This window comes from Eleutherodactylus coqui, chromosome 2 (assembly GCF_035609145.1).
Source record: "Eleutherodactylus coqui strain aEleCoq1 chromosome 2, aEleCoq1.hap1, whole genome shotgun sequence".
Lineage (NCBI taxonomy): Eukaryota > Metazoa > Chordata > Amphibia > Anura > Eleutherodactylidae > Eleutherodactylus > Eleutherodactylus coqui.
Genome location: NC_089838.1, coordinates 5,018,320 through 5,038,619, shown reverse-complemented (window position 1 = coordinate 5,038,619; position 20,300 = coordinate 5,018,320). Strand labels below are relative to the sequence as shown.

Genomic DNA, 20,300 nt, shown 5'->3' with positions numbered 1-20,300 from the left:
AAAGGGGTCGTTGCATGAGACGAAAAAAAATCCCATGACTAAAATACGCTTTATTCAGTGAGATTTGCGCTGTCCGATTTCTCCAACGCGTTTCACGACTGCAGTTTGCACATGGTTTGTATTTTGTCACCCTCTAGTGGCCATGTTGAGCATTGCATGTTCGAGATTTCAGTGCGCTTTAAGGGCGTGTTGACACAGAGTGGAAACGCTGTGAATGTTCTGCAGCTGAAGGCTATACCGTACACCTTAACAGTATTTCTGCAGGCAATGTAGTGTGGCACCCCGTGATCTCATGGTGGGGGGACCGTTCGGGACTGCCGATTGGGCCATTTAAATGCTATTGTCAGAATTGACAGTGGCATTTAAAGGGTTAACAGCTGCGATCAGCATGAAGTCAGCCTGGCATCAGCTGTCAGACCGCCAAGACCAGCCGTATGTGGAGCAGGATCCCCTTACAAGCCCGCATCACCTTAGCACTGCGCACAGGGGATGTACATGTACGGCTTCAGCCCGGAGGGTTAAAAAAACTATTTATCTTGCAGAATACCAAATCAACGGAAAATTCAACCCCCCCCCCCCCCCCCCTCTAAGTGGCGAGTTAAACTGATATGAGCTGTAAGGGGGTGCTGGGGGTTGGACCCCCGCCAATGAAGGATTGATGGCCAGGACGCCTTTAATGTTTGACTTCCTTCTCTTCCTACCATTAGCGATATTTTCCAGTACGGAGCTCAGTGACTTGAAGGTCACTTGATAGATACAACCATTTTCCTGAGACGTCTTGTGTTCTGGTCCTTCCTTTTCTCTCCCTGCGTCTCATTACTTATTAATGGCTGCTGTCGTGTCTCTGACTGATTCTCTGTTTTATGACCGGGCAGAGGAGAACGAGGAGCGGACCATGATCGACCCCAACTCCAAAGAAGAACCGAAGTTCAAGGAGCTTATAAAGGTGAGGACCCTTGTGGCTCTAGGTGTTGGTGGGGGACTTCCTTGAGACTTAAGAAACGTTCTCCTAAATTGTTACCCTACAAGGCAGCGTCTCGCCCCCTAGGACCCGGACTCGGTAGTGGCAGTGGGGCCTCTAGTACAGCTGTTGGGGCAATGCTGTGGATGTTGACTGAGTTTTTGATGCATGAATCCTGCGGAATCTACGGCTGCAGCAAATCCAGAGCATTTCCGCTCTGTGTGAACGAGCACTAAGGGTTACGAGTCTTAAAATGCGTTCGTTTCATCCCAGCGACTCGTGCTGGATGGTAAATCTGTCGCCTTTTGAGACTGTCTAGTCTAAATTTTTATCCCATCTTATTTGGCTTAGTTTACGCCAATATTTTGCCACAATTTTTGGGACGATTTGGGCCATGTTCCCTTTTCATAAAGCCACACCCCTAGACCAGTCAGGAAAAGTGGTTTTGGCACCAGAAACTCTTTGCATGTTTTGCGCCACTTTTACGGTGTGTTAGACCCTTTCGGACACTCTTATCAACATGTCCAAAAAAGGGGCTTGGCTCAGTGGAAAGTGGGCGTGGCCTACGTTGTACCAAAACTTTGGAAAAAACTTGACGCCAGTTTATAATAATGTGGCGCAATCTAAAGCCCCATTTAAACGGGACGAATGTCAGGCAAGCGATGCCTGACACTCGTCCCCACATACGTTCGCTCCCGCGCTGTTGCACAGGAGCTAGTAGTGATGGCTCCCTCACAGAGCGGCCAGCAGGGGGGCAGGACGGCTGTAGGAGATTTCTCTCTTCTCGCTCCCTTGCCCCTCTCCATTGACTTAACATAGCGGCCGTTCAGTACTAAATGTGCCCCGGTGTTGAAGTGGAGGTTCTGACACATCTGGACCAAGTATTTCCTCTCCTTGGACAACCCCTTTAATTCAGTAGCTAAATGACACTGAAAAGTGACACCCATTTTCTAGTCCTGAAATGCGCTCTGAGCTGTTGTCAGGCCGTCCCCCTCCTCTCGGCAGCTCAAACAAAGTGTACTAGTCAGCAAGGAGGGACAGCGAGCTCTGGGGAGCTCCTCACGGTCAGGACGCATGTTATTGCATGGGTGGTTATATTTTTTTTTACTGGCTATGCCTGGATTTCTTTACTCCCTCCATAACTGGTTCCTATATCCGCAGGTCCTAATAGACTGGATTAATGAGGTTCTTGTGGAGGAGCGGATAATCGTGAAGAACCTGGAGGAAGACTTCTATGATGGACAAGTCCTGCAGAAGCTCTTAGGTGACAAAAATTGTAAAGTTTTTCTATTGTCTGTGTAGGCTTTACAGCAGATTTGAGTATTTCCCAATAACTCGTACCTTTGCTGAGGGGCATTCATAAAGTGCCATTATCCAACTCCGTAATCTATCGCCCGGTCCTATCTTCCGCAATGTAGCCTCCAGGAAATTCCAATCGGCACGGTCAAATGCCCTCCCAGCGTCAACAGAGAAAAGACCTAAGAGGTGGTTTGTAGCTTGGGCTCTTCCTATCAGAGACAAGGTCCGTATAGTATTATCCCTAGACTCACCCGCAGGCGTGAACCCAACCTGGTCTGTATGTATATGTTTCGGGATTAGAGGTTGTAGACTAGTGGCCATCAACCTGGCAAACATTCTCATGTCCATATTCGTTAAAGAGATAGGACGATAATTCCCTCAGCACAGGGGATCCTTACCCACCTGTTATAGCTACTTGACAAGACAAGACCCCGATACCGCGTTGAAAGCTTCACAAAGTATCGGGCCTAGCTCGTCCCCACAAGCTCTGTAACACCTAGAAGTAAAGACATCCGGGCCGGGACTTTTGCCTATTTTTAACTTTTTTTAATCTCATCTCACCTAAAATCTTAATCCAAGAATTCTGCTGCTTCTACCAAGATACTGTCTGGGGTATGTTTAAGAAGATGCTCATCAACCAGATCCACCTTCTTGGTTGATGCCTTGTCTATAGGTGGGCTAATATTATATAGCTCAGCGTGGCACCTTTCAAAACTCTCCAGAATATCCCCAGTCGCAAAGACTTTCCCCTTCCCCATTGAGTTTAATGCATAAATATAGCATTGGCTCTCCAATTGACAAGTGGAAATGTATCATATTATGGTCAGTATGTCCCCGGTGCCCCCCGACCTGCACCCCTATTATTCTGTCAGGTCTGTTGGTTAATATTAAGTCCACAATGGCCGTCCCCCTGGTCGGGTCCTGTACAAGTTGGGTGAGGTAATTATCTTTAGTAATCGACAGGAAGTTGTTCCCTTTATGAGATCCGCAGGTTTCTTCCCAGTTTATACCCGGATAGATAAAGTCCCCCATAATAATGACCTCATTGGGATTCGCAGCTTCATCTATTTGCTTCAGTAATAGATTTTCAATGGCTTCTGTTATATTTGGAATCTATAGTAAACCCACCTATAAGGATTTTGTCCTCCATGTATTTCCACTAGGGATGAGCGAGTATACTCGCTAAGGCACTACTCGCTCCAGTAATGTGCCTTAGCCGAGTATCTGCCCGCTTGTCCATAAAGATTCGGGGGCCGCCGCGGCTGACAGGTGAGTTGCGGCGGTGAGCAGGGGAGAGCGTTCCTCCCCGCGCTAGCCCCCGAACCTTTAGGGACGAGTGGGGAGATACTCGGCTAAGGCACATTACGTGTGTGTGTGTGTGTGTGTGTGTGTGTGTGTATATAAAAATAAAACCTCCCTCCCCCCCCCCCCCCCCAAAAAAAAAAAAAATCAAAATTGAAAATGAGTGACAAATGAATATAGCTGATACTGTGTAAAATGTCACATTATTCATTCTGCACAGTGAAGGCAGTTTGGTGGTTTTACACGGGCGATTGAGAGTACTAGAGCCTCCATGCCCACCTGTATCACGTCTTGTATCCAAGCTAGAGGCGGTACAACAGGGTACTAGAGCCTCCATGCCCGCCCATATCACATCTTGTATCCAAGCTAGAGGTGGTACAACAGGGTACTAGAGCCTCCATGTCCCCGTATCACATCTTGTATCCAAGCTAGAGGCGGTACAACGGGGTACTAGAGCCTCCATGCCTGCCCGTATCACATCTTGTATCCAAGCTAGAGGCGGTACAACGGGGTACTAGAGCCTCCATACCTCCCTGTATCACATCTTGTATCCAAGCTAGAGGCGGTACAACAGGGTACTAGAGCCTCCATGCCCACCTGTATCACATCTTGTATCCAAGCTAGAGGCGGTACAACAGGGTACTAGAGCCTCCATGCCCCCCGTATCACATCTTGTATCCAAGCTAGAGGCGGTACAACAGGGTACTAGAGCCTCCATGCCCACCTGTATCACATCTTGTATCCAAGCTAGAGGTGGTACAACAGGGTACTAGAGCCTCCATGCCCACCTGTATCACATCTTGTATCCAAGCCAGAGGCGGTACAACAGGGTACTAGAGCCTCCATGCCTGCCTGTATCACATCTTGTATCCAAGCCAGAGGCGGTACAACAGGGTACTAGAGCCTCCATGCCCCCCGTATCACATCTTGTATCCAAGCCAGAGGCGGTACAACAGGGTGCTAGAGTCTCCCTACAAGGGGTCGGGTCTCCACAATAAATTCTCCTTTTGCTCTGATATTGGAATCTCTAATATCAACATTACACTCACAGAGGAAGTTTCATTCCATCCGATGACTTCTAGGGGAGGGATGTTACAGACAGTTTAGTTGCACTAATTATTTTACCATATTGAATAAAGGAAAAGCTGGCATATACGGGGTGTGTGTGTGTGTGTGTGTGTGTATATATATATATATATATACTCTTGTAGGAATTTGGGTCTTTGATGCTCTTTAAAAAGAAAGAAGAAAGGAACCCCCCCCCCCACCCGCCTGATCTGTATTCCAGAAGCCCCAATGTCGCTGACCCGCTTCTCACACCTGGGATTTAATGATCTGTTAGGATGGGATGGAATTACGGCTTTTAATTATGTTTCTCCTTCCATTCTGCCCTCTTAAAGGTTAAGTCCAAATTAAATGATTCTTAAATTGGCAGCGAGCCCCGTAACGCTCCATAAATCCATACGGCGTTCAGCCAAGTTACATGATTAAGGTGGGAATCAGAAATTGTATTTCATTATAACTCGGTCATTTACATACGGCAGTTAAAGGGAATGTTTATGGTAGTTAAAGGGGATGTTTGGCCAAGATGCACAACCCTTTGAGAATGATGGTCTCAGTACCCCAGGCATGTGTTAACATTTTCTGCAGCGCCTCCACAGGGCAAATGAAGTAATACGCAGTCTGCATTGAAATCAATGAGTTGTCCATGTATTGAGTAACCTGTCGGATCCGCCAGAGTAGGTGACCCTGTTTGTAGCATTACATAAATAGGTGACCTGTAATAATGGGGGGGGGCAGAAGGTTCCCAAGGGTGAGCACTGCTCTAACTCAGCGTCTCTCCTTTCTAGGACATAGAGGGAGGAGGTCCTGAGTGGGGCCCCCCGCTTTATTACCTCCATATGCCCTATCAGGCCATATGAATAAGGCATCTTTGCACAAACCTGCTAAAAGGATCGCCTAATATTAAGCGGATCACAGGACGCCCCGCTGCTGGGAACCCCAGAGGTGAGCTATAGTCTTTGGATAAACTTGGCAGCATGTATTACATTTTTCTGCAGTGCCCCCAAAGGAGAAATGAAGTATTACACAACTTGAATTGACATCAATGGGTTGCCACTGTCCGGTATAGACATCCCGGGTCCTCCAGAGTGGAGACGCTCTTCTCTCTGTCCTGATTTGGGGATCCCCTCTATTATCCTGATATTCCATAATAAGACCTTTTCAATGTAATTAAGGAAGATTTTCATTATATAGCAGAGATCTTGGAAACTGAGGAATTGATACAAAAAGTATATTGGAAAATGGAATAATACCCATGTAAATGGGGAGCTAGAGCCGCTAACGACTGACTGATCCTCGGCCCAAATGGCAGATTTACTACCGCGTGGTATGAGACTAGGACTAAGGCTCTGCTCTTCTAGAAACTGCGCCATACTTGAATATGGCTGAGCTGCCATATCCGCAATGGACAAGTGTATTGAGCTGCAATTCTAGACACGGCCTGCAGACAAGAAGGGCGCTGTTGTGTTCCTTTTTTAAATTTTTTTTTCACGCTCCAAGCCGCGACCACAAAGGCTTCAAATTTGACAGAAAAACTGATAACTTTGCTGTTTTATTGCAGAGAAGTTGGCAAACCGAAAACTGAACGTTGCAGAGGTGACGCAGTCCGAAATCGCACAGAAACAGAAGCTTCAGACCATCTTGGATGATATACAGGAATTTCTGAGGCCGCAGGGATGGGCTGTCCGATGGAACGTTGATTGTAAGCTATTAGAGACGCCCTTCATTATATTACATAGTGTCCCTTTGTACATTTCACAGACGTCTCTAGTGCAGATCTAAACCGAGCAGTGAATGATAAGTCGGAGGGATTCTCCAGTTTGGACGATCCATACTTGTTGCAAGGGTTCTATGACAATAAGCTGGTCATAAAGTGTCCCCCACCTAGGACCCCCAGCCATCATATGTAATCTGTGGGAAAAACTGACAGTAAGTGTTCAGTTTCCCTGCAGCGCCTCCGCAGGGGAAATGAAGTATTACACAATACCCTTTCAAATCAATGGATTATCTGTGTAAGAGCCCTTTTACATGGAACGACCTCTTGGGTGCAGCTGCTAAACAGGTTGTCCCACCAATGATTGTTCCGGATCACTGCCTCCATTCACAGTAAACAGGCAGTTGCTCATAGAGAAATGACTGCCTGTTCAGACAGGCCGATCATTGATTGATTTTTATACCTACACAAACCGAACAGCGGACAAATTATCATTCATTGTCCAGTTGCGGACATGATTGGTTATGGTTTAGATTCTTACAATCCAGCAATTAACTGGAGAATAATCGTTCCATGTAAAAGAGCCCTCAGAACTCCTTACTGGGGTGTATGAAGAGGAGTTTTCAGGACTCGACAAACTTCGCTCAAACTGTTCATCAATTTGCTGGGCTTCCTGCAGCTCCTGAAACAGACTTGAAGAAATCCTGCAGACAATAGAGCGTTAATTCCATACTATTTTGTTGCTGCTTGATGATTGAGGGGTGGGGCATAGTCATAGGGGTGGAGTTTAGTGCTCTTGGTTTCTAGGTGGAGCCGTGAAGGGGGGAGGCTCCTGCTGCAGCCAGTTACTTTACAACTACAAACCAGTTTATGGGAAGGAAATGTCTGATCTGGACCACAAAGAAGAATTCTTGATATGTGTATCACAGCGTGAGACAGCCCAGGACCTGAGGAGAAGGGAAGCTGCAATAATTTATCTATGAAAGGGAGCAGTAAATGTAGACGAGATTGAAAAAAAAAAAAAGAAAACTGGAACATTTAAAGGGATTTTCTTGGCTAAAACAACTGATGACCCTTCCTAAGGATAGGTCGTCAATACTTAATTGCTGGGGACCCGCCGCCTGAGATCCCAGGCGATAAACTGGTCACCCACTGTCAGTGCAAGGGGCTGGATGTCCCTGTAGGCGACGGGAGCAGATGAGCCATAGCTGGCTTTAATCCCGTTCAGATCAATGGGCGTTGTAGGCGGGTATTACAGTTTCCGCACTTCTGCCTCGGACGCTGCGGATGGACACTGAAATGTAATGGGCACTTCAGCTCCTACTGATGGCGATGGAAGTGAAGCCAGCTTATGGCACTTCCGCTCTTCACCTCTATGACACTAGTCCAGCCCGCTGCACGGACAGCAGCCGGGGCGATCAGCTCATCGCAGCGGGTCTCTGGTGATTAACTATTGATCATCAATTGTTTTTGCCCCCAAACCCCTTTAATTGTCCTCCATTATGCCGTCTGTCTACAATAACCCATTCTCTGTTTGCCTTCAGCAATACATGGAAAGAATCTGGTAGCCATTTTGCACCTTCTAGTAGCGTTGGCCATGCATTTCCGGGCCCCCATTCGCCTCCCGGAGCATGTGTGTGTGCAGGTGGTGGTCGTAAAGGTAAGATGGGCAAAAGTGTATCTGCTTCATGTCGCAGATAATAAATGAGTGTCGTGTGAAGGAGACGTTAGCAGAACCGCTGGGACCCTCACCGCTCCTGGGAATGGTGGTCCCATGTCCCCTTCTTCTCAGCACTGCGGGCTCGCTGCACTCACCTGTAGTGATGTGAAGATTGGCGCGGTGGCTGAGCCTGTGCACCTCTGCTCCATTCATTTCAATGGAGATGACAGATGGCCGAGTACAAGAGCTCCGCTGTCTCTGGCAGTACCATGTGAAGATGAATGGAGCCGCAGTGCGATATGGCTTATGACGGCCTGTATCAGCGGTCCATATATGAAGAGAGATTGTGTGGCGATCATTGCAGGTGCCGGCTGTGTCTTACAGCCGACACCCGGTGGCAACTGCACTGATGAGCTGCGCAGCTCATCGGGCTGTTAACCCTATAAATCCCAGTGTCAAGTCTGACATGATGAGATCACAGGGAGCTGTGTGGATGTCATAGCACCCGGGGGCATTCTGAAAGTCGCCAAGGCTGCCGTGGCAGAATGCCTATTAAGCCATCCCCATGGGGTGGCTTGATGGGCTGCCTGCCTGAACGCAGTATAATGTAATGCTATGGCATTACATCATACTGCAGGAACAATCAAAGCATCAATGGTTGTGGTCCCCCAGGGGGGTTTAAAAGCAAAGTTTTACTTTTATTACATTATTATTCTTAAAAAAAAAAAAGTTTAGAAAAAACCCTTTTGCCATATTTATAATAAAGGAATCTAAGTCCTAAAACAAAAATGCATACTTCGTATTGCTGCAGCCATAAGTTTGGGTTCACACAGGGCGGATTTGCTGCAGAATTTTGCTGCGGCAAATCCGCCTGCGGCCGCTAATCCTGGGATTAGCTGGCCATGGGGACAGGATTTGTCAAAAATCTCATCCACACGGAACGGCCAATCCGTCGCGGCAAAGCCGTCGCTGCAGCGCAGATTCCCGGGACGCAGCATGTCAATTTTTCTTTTTTCTTGTTACGGCCTCACAACAGAAAAAAAACATGTGGTGAAGCGAAGTGCTGCGGGTTTTGAAGCTGCGCTTATCCCGCGGAAATTTCACGTTTTTTCACTGCGGCAAAACCGTAAGATTTCCGCCGTGAAACCGTCCTTTGGGTTTTTCAGTACATTAAATCGTATCATTGAAAAATGCCCCTCATCCTGTAAAAACAACCGCAGACGGCCGCGGCGATGGATAACTAAAAGGGAGGGGGGGGGGGGGGGAGCAAAAATGTAAACGGAAAAAAGCTTGGTCACTAAGGGGTTAAAGAGTTTTCCACTTTTTCTAAAAACTTGTCCCAGGGAATGGAATTGCATATAGAGAAAGAAAGCATAAAAATTAACCCCATAATGACAGGACGTACCCTTACATCCTGTACGGTTTGGGGTTTGTATGGAGGGGAACCTCACAGCTGATGCCCTCCGGCCACGATTGCCTCTTATGGTGATCACGGCTGTTAGACATGTAAATGCTGCTGTCCATTCTGACTGCGGCACTTAAATCCCCTTAAATCTCTTTCTGAGATGAGATAGTGGGGTGCCTTTTGGTTACCATGGCTGCCGGGGGTCTTCTGAAGGCCCCCAGCACTGTCATGGCTGATTGCCAAGCGATGCCCGTGATGTAACCTGATAAGACTGCCTGTCAGATTGCAGTATAATGTAATAATATGGTATCGCACGTTGCAGTCCCCTAGGGGGGCTAAAATAACATGCAAGGAAAAGATTTGTGAAAAAAATGAAAGGTAATAAGTTGAAACTTTTTTTCCCATATTTATAATAAGAAAAAAAACCCTATTTGGTATCGCCCAACCCCAATCTGTCAAAGTAACTAGAGATGAGCGAACGTACTCGGTAAAGCACTACTCGTCCGAGTAATGTGCTTTATCTGAGTACCTCCCCGCTCGTCCTGAAGATTCGGGGAGCGCCGCTGCTGACAGGTGAGTTGCGGCGGGGAGCAGGGGAGAGCGGGCGGGAGAGAAGGAGAGAGAGATCTCCCCGCTCTCCCCTGCAGCTCCCCGCTCCGCGGCGCTCCCCGAATCTTTCAGGACGAGCACAGCGATACTCGGATAAAGCACATTACTCGGACGAGTAGTGCTTTACCGAGTACGTTCGCTCATCTCTAAAAGTAACCCATCATTTATTCCGCATGTTGAATGTCTTCTGGGGTGGAAAAGGAAAAACCCTCTCAGAATTGCGCTTTTTTTCGTCACCAAGAAAAAATGTAACAAAAAGCGATCAAAAAGTTGCATATACTCCAAAATGGTACCAATAAAAAAACTACAGGGCGTCCCGAAAAAAGCATCATCACCAGAAAAATGTTATGGAAGCAGAAAATAGTTTATTTTCTAGCAGAGAGATCCTATTTTTTAGTAGTACAATAAAAAAAGAACTATACAAATATTAACGTAATCGTAGCGACCCGCAGAATAATGCAGCGTGCGCCATAAAAACAAAGCCTCGAAGAACATGGATTTTCATGTGTGTGTTTTTGGTTTTTTTTTCACTACAGTCCTCTTTGAAGTTTTGTACAGTTTTTCAGTACATTAAATAGTACCGATTGAAAAATATAAATCTACCCACAAAAAACCCGCAGACACCGCCATGATGGATAGATGGGAGTTGTGATGTCTTGGAAAGTTGGGAGGAACAATGGGAAAAGGTGGGCGTCCTTAAGGGGTTAATCACCCTTTCACCGCCAACCCATTCCCCACTGAAAGAGGATGTGGGGATGATCATCGCTCATGTGACCACTGAGACCGACGATTGGCTGCAGTAATCATGTGACCTCCCCAGTGCTGGACCGCAGCCACAGGGTTTGGGGGATCGATGGGCATGTACATTTTTCATGCCATGAACATTTTTTTTTTTTTTTCTGAAGTTAAAAAATAATTGCTTTTGTAATAATTAGGATGGTTTGTAAAGATGGAATCCCAATGATGATCTCTGTGCCCGTGGACAATGCTCTAAAATGACCACCAGATGGCACCAGAGGTCAACATGAAAACATTCTCTTTCGGATTTCCTACGGATGGTGACTCCGGCATCCCATCGCTTGCCGCATTCTTGCTAGAATTCCTGTAGTTAAATTACTTTTTGGCTGTTTAACCCCTAAAGCACCAGACACTTATTTGGAACTTCACCCATGTAGTGGTTTTTTCATTTTTTTTTTTTTAAAGGGGTAAAAAGCCAATTTTATTTTTTTTTTAAATTTCATAGTTTGTTTTTAAAATTAGTATGTTTACGCTACAATAAAGTACAGGAATGCGTTCCTCCTCTTTACTTTTGATATATAATTTGTATAGTCACGGATTACAGGGTGCATACGGCAACAGTTTTGGTGGGCTTCAGCGATGGGTCATTTTTTTTCTTTATGTATTTGAAGTTTATTCTGTATATTTTTTTCTTACTTTTCGTAACTTCTTAACATTTTTTTTTTTACCATCTATGTCCCCCATGACATCATATTTGGGGGTCATTCAAAAATATTTTTTTTCCATACTTTTCACTGTGGCTGGGGCATCCATAGACGCCCCAGTTACAGGGGAAACATCCCCTGTAGTGATGACAGTCACTGGCAGAGCTGATCAGGGTCTACTAGGACCCGTCAGCTTTGTGGTGACAGGGGGTTCCCGGCAGTCATATGACTTCTTCCTTCTCTTTTGGGTCCTCTACTGTGTCTGACAGCTGAGGACCTGACTTGCTCCTGCTTGATTGCAGCAGCAGAGGCTTTAATCCCGCGACCTACTTCCACTACTGGCAGGAATTAAAGCCCAGGACCAACACGCTTGGTCCTTTAGGGGTTGAATTTGGCTTTCAATTGGAAACGCCTGCTGGTTTCTGGGCCTCCTCCGTCAGATGAACTCTGCCCTTAAATCCAAACGTTGGCGTCAGATCTGCCACAGTTGGCGGCGGTAAAGTTGGCAATACGGAGACAGTTGTCACCGGTGACCTGTCCTCTCCATCTTGCAGGTTATGTTCACCTGTAGTAAAAAACAAACAGCAGATATTGGCGCTACAGCATCATGGCGTGTCCCCCCCCCCACATATTACAATCCCTTCCCTCCATCATAGTCCCCAGTGTGCGCACACTGATGTCGTTGGACCGCATGTCTCTCCGCTCGCTCCTTCATCCGGATCGCAGGTCATGGCGCCATCGTCTGCTTCGGGACGCAGTGTCTCCCTCTCATTCCATGCCGTGCCGTATTCAGCGCTTGTCGAAAAAACAGTAATGTAAATCTAGGTGTATACACCCCAATAATGTGCTCCCATATACTGCGTTACCCCTTAAACTCCAAAATTGACTGAATCATTAAGGGGTTTAAAGGGGTTGTCCAGACTTAACAAAACATGGCTGCTTTGTTCCAGGAATAGCACCACCCCCTGTGCACAGGTTATGTGTGGTATTGCAGCTCCATGCATTCACTTCATTAGAGCTGAGTGTAATGCAATACACGGCAAAGTCTATGGACAAGTGCAGCGCTGTCTGGAGGCAGGCAGCCATGTTTTCTGATCCTGTACAATCCCTTTAAGGATCTCGAGGCGTCTTCATTATCCGTGGAATGTCTTCTGTCTTTGTGGTGACAAAGCGTTGCAGATTTTCCTCCTTTTGTGTTTTAGAAACGGGAAGGTCTCCTGCAGACGACCCACGTGACGGAGGAGCTGACGACCACGACGGAGTGAGTGCCGATATCCCTGTGCCGCACCTTGTGCTTACGCTCTGGGCCAGGGGCCCGATGGTAACGAGTCTCCTGGCCCCCCTACCATCAGGCACCGGCGCCCGGTGGGTTTCATTCTTTGCCCCCTCTAGAGCGGGGATGTCGCCAGCATTCTGGTTGCCTTCAGAGGGCCGGTTGTATCTGTAAGCCTGCAGAAGTGTGGCTACTATGTAACAGTTGTGCCGGTCGCCGTCCGCCTTTTAATTCTCGGACGATTTGATGTCTTCCTTGGAGGCCAAATCTGTTATACTTCCATGTTTGTCTCAAGAATGCTGACTTGTCCGCCGCCTGGTAACAACACATGCCGGTTTGCTCCTTGAAGCATGAACATGTATTTGCGTTCCCGTCTTTCGTTATGTCGCCTTTATTCTGCATCCGTTTTTCTCTTGTTTTTCGGTCTTCTTGGATATTTTGGGATTCAAGGTGTTCCACCAGAGATGTTCTTGTGCAGAAGTATAAGATGTCCTTCAGGCCTCCTTCGCACGGGCGACTTTTGTCACAATGCTACAAGTCGCATGTATGTGAAGCCCGTGCTTTCCTATGGGTTCCCTCACACACGCGATCTTTTGTAGCATGCGACATCCTGACACAAAACCCTCGCGGGTCCGGCGATATACTTGTGACTCGTGAGGTTTTGTAGCCCATGCTTCCCTATGGAGCCTTCCTCTCTGTTGCATCGAACGAAAACTTTGAGAGTAGTAAAGGGACCTGAGCACAGAGGACGCAATATTATATAATCGTGTTCCTTCTGTGCCCATATCACTGGGATCCGCATGATTATGTCGTAGGGGTGGGACAGGGGGCTCAGCCTTCTACCATCAGGTGAAGTTGTACGCTATGGGAGCCCTATAACTTTTGCATCAGAGCCCATGAGTCTGCCTGTACCCTGATGGTCAGCAACAGCAATCCAGACCTAGACTGTAGTCCGTAACCACCCGTCAGATCTTGAGGTCTTCTTGGGTAATTCTTTGCAGGTGGGCTTTGACTAGCAGCACTGTAGCCCCTTAGTGACCGGCCCATTGTGTTTTCACACAGCGATCTCCCTCCATACATCGTGGCTGCCGGCTGTTTCTTGCAGCTGACGCCCAGCAGCGACAGCTTCCATAAGCTGCGCGGCTCATCGGACCTGTTAACCCTCTAAATGGCCCCCCACGATGAGTTGAGGGAGCCGTGCAGGTGTCCCCTTTACTAATAATTAAAAAAAAAAACTGATAAGTTTTAAAAAACACTTTTGCTATATTTAAAATGAAAAAAAGCTAATAAAACAAAAAATCTATATTTTGTATGGCTGCGTCCGTAAAAGTCCGATCAATCAAAGTAACGCATTATTTACCCCGCACGGTGAACATCATCAGAAAATAAAATAATGCCACAACTGGCCTTTTTTTTTTTTTTTTTGGTCACCCTGTCTCCAAGAAAAAAGCAAACAAAAAGTCGTATGTATTCCACAATGGTATCAACGTAAACTGCAGAACGTCCCGCCAAAGACGAGGCCTCACACAACTACGTAGACAGAAGAATAAAAAAAGTTATTGTGCGCAGAAGATGGCAGAAAATAATTTCAAAAAATTAAATATTAGAGATGAGCGAGTATTGCCTTTAGCGAGTATCTGCCCGCTCGAGACAAAAGGTTCGGGTGCCGGCGCGGGGGAGCGGTGAGTAGCGGCTGTCAGCAGGAGGGAGCAGGGGATCTCCCCTCCGTTCCGCCCTGCTCTCCCCCGCAGCTCCGTGCCCGCTGCCGGCACCCGAACCTGCAGTCTCAAGCGGGGGAGATACTCCCTAAAGGCAATGTTTACTCGAGCAATTGCCTTTAGCGAGTATACTCGCTCATCTATAGTTTTTATTGTTTAAAAGTGGGAAAACCTAAAAAGAATATATTATATATTTTTTGTGCAGGTTGGTGGGATTACAAAAATATCAAAATTCTGTCACTTAGGTGAACGCCTTTAAAAACCAATGGCAGAATCGATGCGTTTTTTCACCTTTTTCCCATGGAAAGGCTTGTTAAACCATACATTCTATGTCCCCAGAGTGGAACCAATGAACTGCGAGCCCTCCGACAGCCGCGGCAACGGGAAAACAGAGTTATGGCTGCTGAAGAGTGGAGATGACCATCACAGAAGATGGTTACGTCCTTAAGTAGATTAGGGCCTGTCCTCTAGAGGGTTAATGCCGCCATGGGCTGACCGCGCTGCCGATTCTTCCTGCTCTGTCTTTACAGACTACAAATAATGCGTCCGCGCCGCGACTGACAGGCTGGATGTTCTACCGCTGAAACATGACTGAAATATAATTACTTTTTAACTAATCTCCTGCTTCCGTAATAACGAGCGGCGGACCCTGAGGTGTGACAGCTGTAGTTTACCCGAGACGAGCCTCAGTTGTCTGTTGTTGGCGTGATGGTAACGGGGGCTGGTCGCCCTGTTGTCGGCGTGATGGTGACGGGGGCTGGTCGCCCTGTTGTCGGCGTGATGGTGACGGGGGCTGGTCGCCCTGTTGCCGGCGTGATGGTGACGGGGGCTGGTCGCCCTGTTGTCGGCGTGATGGTGACGGGGGCTGGTCGCCCTGTTGTCGGCGTGATGGTGACGGGGGCTGGTCGCCCTGTTGTCGGCGTGATGGTGACGGGGGCTGGTCGCCCTGTTGCCGGCGTGATGGTAACGGGGGCTGGTCGGCGTGATGGTAACGGGGGCTGGTCGCCCTGTTGCCGGCGTGATGGTAACGGGGGCTGGTCGCCCTGTTGCCGGCGTGATGGTAACGGGGGCTGGTCGCCCTGTTGCCGGCGTGATGGTAACGGGGGCTGGTCGGCGTGATGGTAACGGGGGCTGGTCGCCCTGTTGCCGGCGTGATGGTAACGGGGGCTGGTCGCCCTGTTACCGGCGTGATGGTAACGGGGGCTGGTCGGCGTGATGGTAACGGGGGCTGGTCGCCCTGTTGCCGGCGTGATGGTAACGGGGGCTGGTCGCCCTGTTGCCGGCGTGATGGTAACGGGGGCTGGTCGGCGTGATGGTAACGGGGGCTGGTCGCCCTGTTGCCGGCGTGATGGTGACGGGGGCTGGTCGCCCTGTTGCCGGCGTGATGGTGACGGGGGCTGGTCGCCCTGTTGCCGGCGTGATGGTGACGGGGGCTGGTCGCCCTGTTGCCGGCGTGATGGTGACGGGGGCTGGTCGCCCTGTTGCCGGCGTGATGGTGACGGGGGCTGGTCGCCCTGTTGCCGGCGTGATGGTGACGGGGGCTGGTCGCCCTGTTGCCGGCGTGATGGTGACGGGGGCTGGTCGCCCTGTTGCCGGCGTGATGGTGACGGGGGCTGGTCGCCCTGTTGCCGGCGTGATGGTGACGGGGGCTGGTCGCCCTGTTGCCGGCGTGATGGTGACGGGGGCTGGTCGCCCTGTTGTCGGCGTGATGGTGACGGGGGCTGGTCACCCTGTTGCCGACGTGATGGTAACGGGGGCTGGTCGCCCTGTTGCCGGCGTGATGGTAACGGGGGCTGGTCGGCGTGATGGTAACGGGGGCTGGTCGCCCTGTTGCCGGGCTGATGGTAACGGGGGCTGGTCGCCCTGTTGCCGGCGTGATGGTAACGGGGGCTGGTCGGCCTGTTGCCGGGCTGATGGTAACGGGGGCTGGTCGCCCTGTTGCCGGCGTGATGGTAACGGGGGCTGGTCGGCGTGATGGTAACGGGGGCTGGTCGCCCTGTTGCCGGCGTGATGGTAACGGGGGCTGGTCGCCCTGTTGCCGGCGTGATGGTAACGGGGGCTGGTCGCCCTGTTGTCGGCGTGATGGTGACGGGGGCTGGTCGTCCTGTTGTCGGCGTGATGGTGACGGGGGCTGGTCGCCCTGTTGTCGGCGTGATGGTAACGGGGGCTGGTCGCCCTGTTGCCGGCGTGATGGTGACGGGGGCTGGTCGCCCTGTTGCCGGCGTGATGGTAACGGGGGCTGGTCGGCGTGATGGTAACGGGGGCTGGTCGCCCTGTTGCCGGCGTGATGGTGACGGGGGCTGGTCGCCCTGTTGCCGGCGTGATGGTGACGGGGGCTGGTCGCCCTGTTGTCGGCGTGATGGTGACGGGGGCTGGTCACCCTGTTGCCGACGTGATGGTAACGGGGGCTGGTCGCCCTGTTGCCGGCGTGATGGTAACGGGGGCTGGTCGGCGTGATGGTAACGGGGGCTGGTCGCCCTGTTGCCGGGCTGATGGTAACGGGGGCTGGTCGCCCTGTTGCCGGCGTGATGGTAACGGGGGCTGGTCGCCCTGTTGCCGGGCTGATGGTAACGGGGGCTGGTCGCCCTGTTGCCGGCGTGATGGTAACGGGGGCTGGTCGCCCTGTTGCCGGCGTGATGGTGACGGGGGCTGGTCGCCCTGTTGCCGGCGTGATGGTGACGGGGGCTGGTCGCCCTGTTGCCGGCGTGATGGTGACGGGGGCTGGTCGCCCTGTTGCCGGCGTGATGGTGACGGGGGCTGGTCGCCCTGTTGTCGGCGTGATGGTGACGGGGGCTGGTCACCCTGTTGCCGACGTGATGGTAACGGGGGCTGGTCGCCCTGTTGCCGGCGTGATGGTAACGGGGGCTGGTCGGCGTGATGGTAACGGGGGCTGGTCGCCCTGTTGCCGGGCTGATGGTAACGGGGGCTGGTCGCCCTGTTGCCGGCGTGATGGTAACGGGGGCTGGTCGGCCTGTTGCCGGGCTGATGGTAACGGGGGCTGGTCGCCCTGTTGCCGGCGTGATGGTAACGGGGGCTGGTCGGCGTGATGGTAACGGGGGCTGGTCGCCCTGTTGCCGGCGTGATGGTAACGGGGGCTGGTCGCCCTGTTGCCGGCGTGATGGTAACGGGGGCTGGTCGCCCTGTTGTCGGCGTGATGGTGACGGGGGCTGGTCGTCCTGTTGTCGGCGTGATGGTGACGGGGGCTGGTCGCCCTGTTGTCGGCGTGATGGTAACGGGGGCTGGTCGCCCTGTTGCCGGCGTGATGGTGACGGGGGCTGGTCGCCCTGTTGCCGGCGTGATGGTAACGGGGGCTGGTCGGCGTGATGGTAACGGGGGCTGGTCGCCCTGTTGCCGGCGTGATGGTGACGGGGGCTGGTCGCCCTGTTGCCGGCGTGATGGTGACGGGGGCTGGTCGCCCTGTTGTCGGCGTGATGGTGACGGGGGCTGGTCACCCTGTTGCCGACGTGATGGTAACGGGGGCTGGTCGCCCTGTTGCCGGCGTGATGGTAACGGGGGCTGGTCGGCGTGATGGTAACGGGGGCTGGTCGCCCTGTTGCCGGGCTGATGGTAACGGGGGCTGGTCGCCCTGTTGCCGGCGTGATGGTAACGGGGGCTGGTCGCCCTGTTGCCGGGCTGATGGTAACGGGGGCTGGTCGCCCTGTTGCCGGCGTGATGGTAACGGGGGCTGGTCGGCGTGATGGTAACGGGGGCTGGTCGCCCTGTTGCCGGCGTGATGGTAACGGGGGCTGGTCGCCCTGTTGCCGGCGTGATGGTAACGGGGGCTGGTCGCCCTGTTGTCGGCGTGATGGTGACGGGGGCTGGTCGCCCTGTTGTCGGCGTGATGGTAACGGGGGCTGGTCGCCCTGTTGACAGCGTGATGATAACGGGGGCTGGTGCTGGGGTGATGGTGACGGGGGCTGGTCGCCCTGTTGTGGGCGTGGTGGTGACGGGGGCTGGTCGCCCTGTTGCCGGGGTGATGGTGACGGGGGCTGGTCGCCCTGTTGCCGGCGTGGTGATGACGGGGGCTGGTCGCCCTGTTGCCGGGGTGATGGTGACGGGGGCTGGTCGCCCTGTTGTGGGCGTGGTGGTGACGGGGGCTGGTCGCCCTGTTGCCGGGGTGATGGTGACGGGGGCTGGTCGCCCTGTTGCCGGCGTGGTGATGACGGGGGCTGGTCGCCCTGTTGCCGGGGTGATGGTGACGGGGGCTGGTCACGCTGAAGGAGTCATTGTGTGTTGGTTACCCTTGTGTGATCCCCTAATGGCTGACCTCCTACACAGTAGATCCAGGAAGGGGAAAACGCAGCACCAGAGATAAACAAGCAGGAGAGCAGTTCACCCCTTTGATGCCACGGGCACCATTGACCACAACATCTAAGGGGCTTGACAGAGAGACTAATATATTGGTGCCCCTGCAGAGCAGCCAGTGGCCTAATGAAATCACACACCCCTCCCCCCAGGTCTGCCATCTTAGCAAAGGGCTTACAGGGGTTGTACCAAGATTGCAAGTTATCCCCTGTGCACAGGAGATCTATAGGATAGGGGATAACTTGATTGGTGGGGGTCTTTGCAGATCTCAATATTAGGGGTCCCATGTTCTCCTCACCGTGGGGTTATTGCACCTCTCGCAAGGAGGAGGAGACTGAATGAAGTGCTGGTTGAACAAGCGCCCTAGCACTCCATTCGCTTTCAATGGGTCTACGGATATGGCCAAGCCCCACTTACTCGGGATTTCCATCAGCCACATTAAAGTGAAACTCTGACTGCGCATGCTCAGCCTCCGCTCCCCTCATACTGACGCCAGTGTGTGGGAAGAAGCAACCCCCTCAGGGACATGGGAGTCCAATTCTGCAGATCACTGAGAGTCTCCGCAGTGAACCCCCCCGCCGATCAGCAAGTTATCCCCTTACCCTGTGGATGGGGGATAACTTGCAATCTTGCTAAAACCCTTTATAAAAGGGATTTCCAGGTCGTAAAAAATTGATTTCCTATCCTCAGGAGAGGTCATCAGTTGCTAATTGTTGGGGGTTCGCTGTCCAGGCCCCTGGCTGATCAGCTGTTTGCTGTTACCCTGTAGAGAGCAGGAAGCAGATAGCGCTGTACACTGTGCGGTGGCCCAATGTGGTATTGCAGGCACAGCTCCCATTTTGTAATGGCAGTAAAACAGAAACTCTGGAGGTTTTGGTATCGCAGTAATTGTACTGACCCACAAAATAGAGTTACATTTGGTACAGGTTTTCCCATCTCAGACTATGGCATATCCCCCACTTGGGCTCCCATTGCCCCAGCCACATTGAATGGGTTGGTCAGGAGGGTGTAAATGGCCACGTGCCCCGCACTACATTGTTATGCCAGCAGCGTGGCGCAGTTGTGCTATTTCCATGATTTGGGCGCTGCATAAGATCTCCTACTTGGTTGGGCAGCGTGCCGAATCCTCTTGCCTTCTGCAATCGGCGCTGATGCTGATCGTGTCTGTCGTTGAATGTCACTGTTAATTTAAACACCCTGGATTGGATTTTAGCGGGTCTCGAACGGCTCCCCGCGTGATGAGGGACTGTTTGGGTGTCATGGCAGACTGGGGCCCTATGATAGCTCTTACGGCAGGCCTGTGATCTGTTCTGATAGAATGTAAGCAGCAATACCATATACTGCAATACTGAAGTATTACAGTACATCCTGTAAGCGATCAAACAATCGCGAGTTCAAGTCCCCTATGGGAACATAAATATTAGAAATACACCACTGCGTCTAACTAACAGAATAAAAATTATCCTATAGGGTGGAAAAAAATAAAAGACAACGCCAAAATTGCGGCTGTTTTTGTTTGTTTTTTGCTTTTTGGTCCCCCTGTCTCCAGG

The 20,300-nt window shown here is 51.1% G+C and overlaps 1 protein-coding gene across 2 annotated transcripts in view; it reads left to right on the top strand.

The window, feature by feature from the left end:
- Positions 1–20,300, top strand: part of PARVB (parvin beta) — a 51,736-nt gene that overhangs the window by 14,388 nt on the left and 17,048 nt on the right. For both annotated transcript variants that reach the window (XM_066590196.1, XM_066590197.1), the window contains exons 3-7: positions 876–946; positions 2,123–2,225; positions 6,186–6,326; positions 7,883–7,998; positions 12,657–12,715. In XM_066590196.1, the coding sequence (XP_066446293.1) occupies positions 876–946; positions 2,123–2,225; positions 6,186–6,326; positions 7,883–7,998; positions 12,657–12,715 (490 nt within the window). The remainder of the gene's footprint in view (positions 1–875; positions 947–2,122; positions 2,226–6,185; positions 6,327–7,882; positions 7,999–12,656; positions 12,716–20,300) is intronic.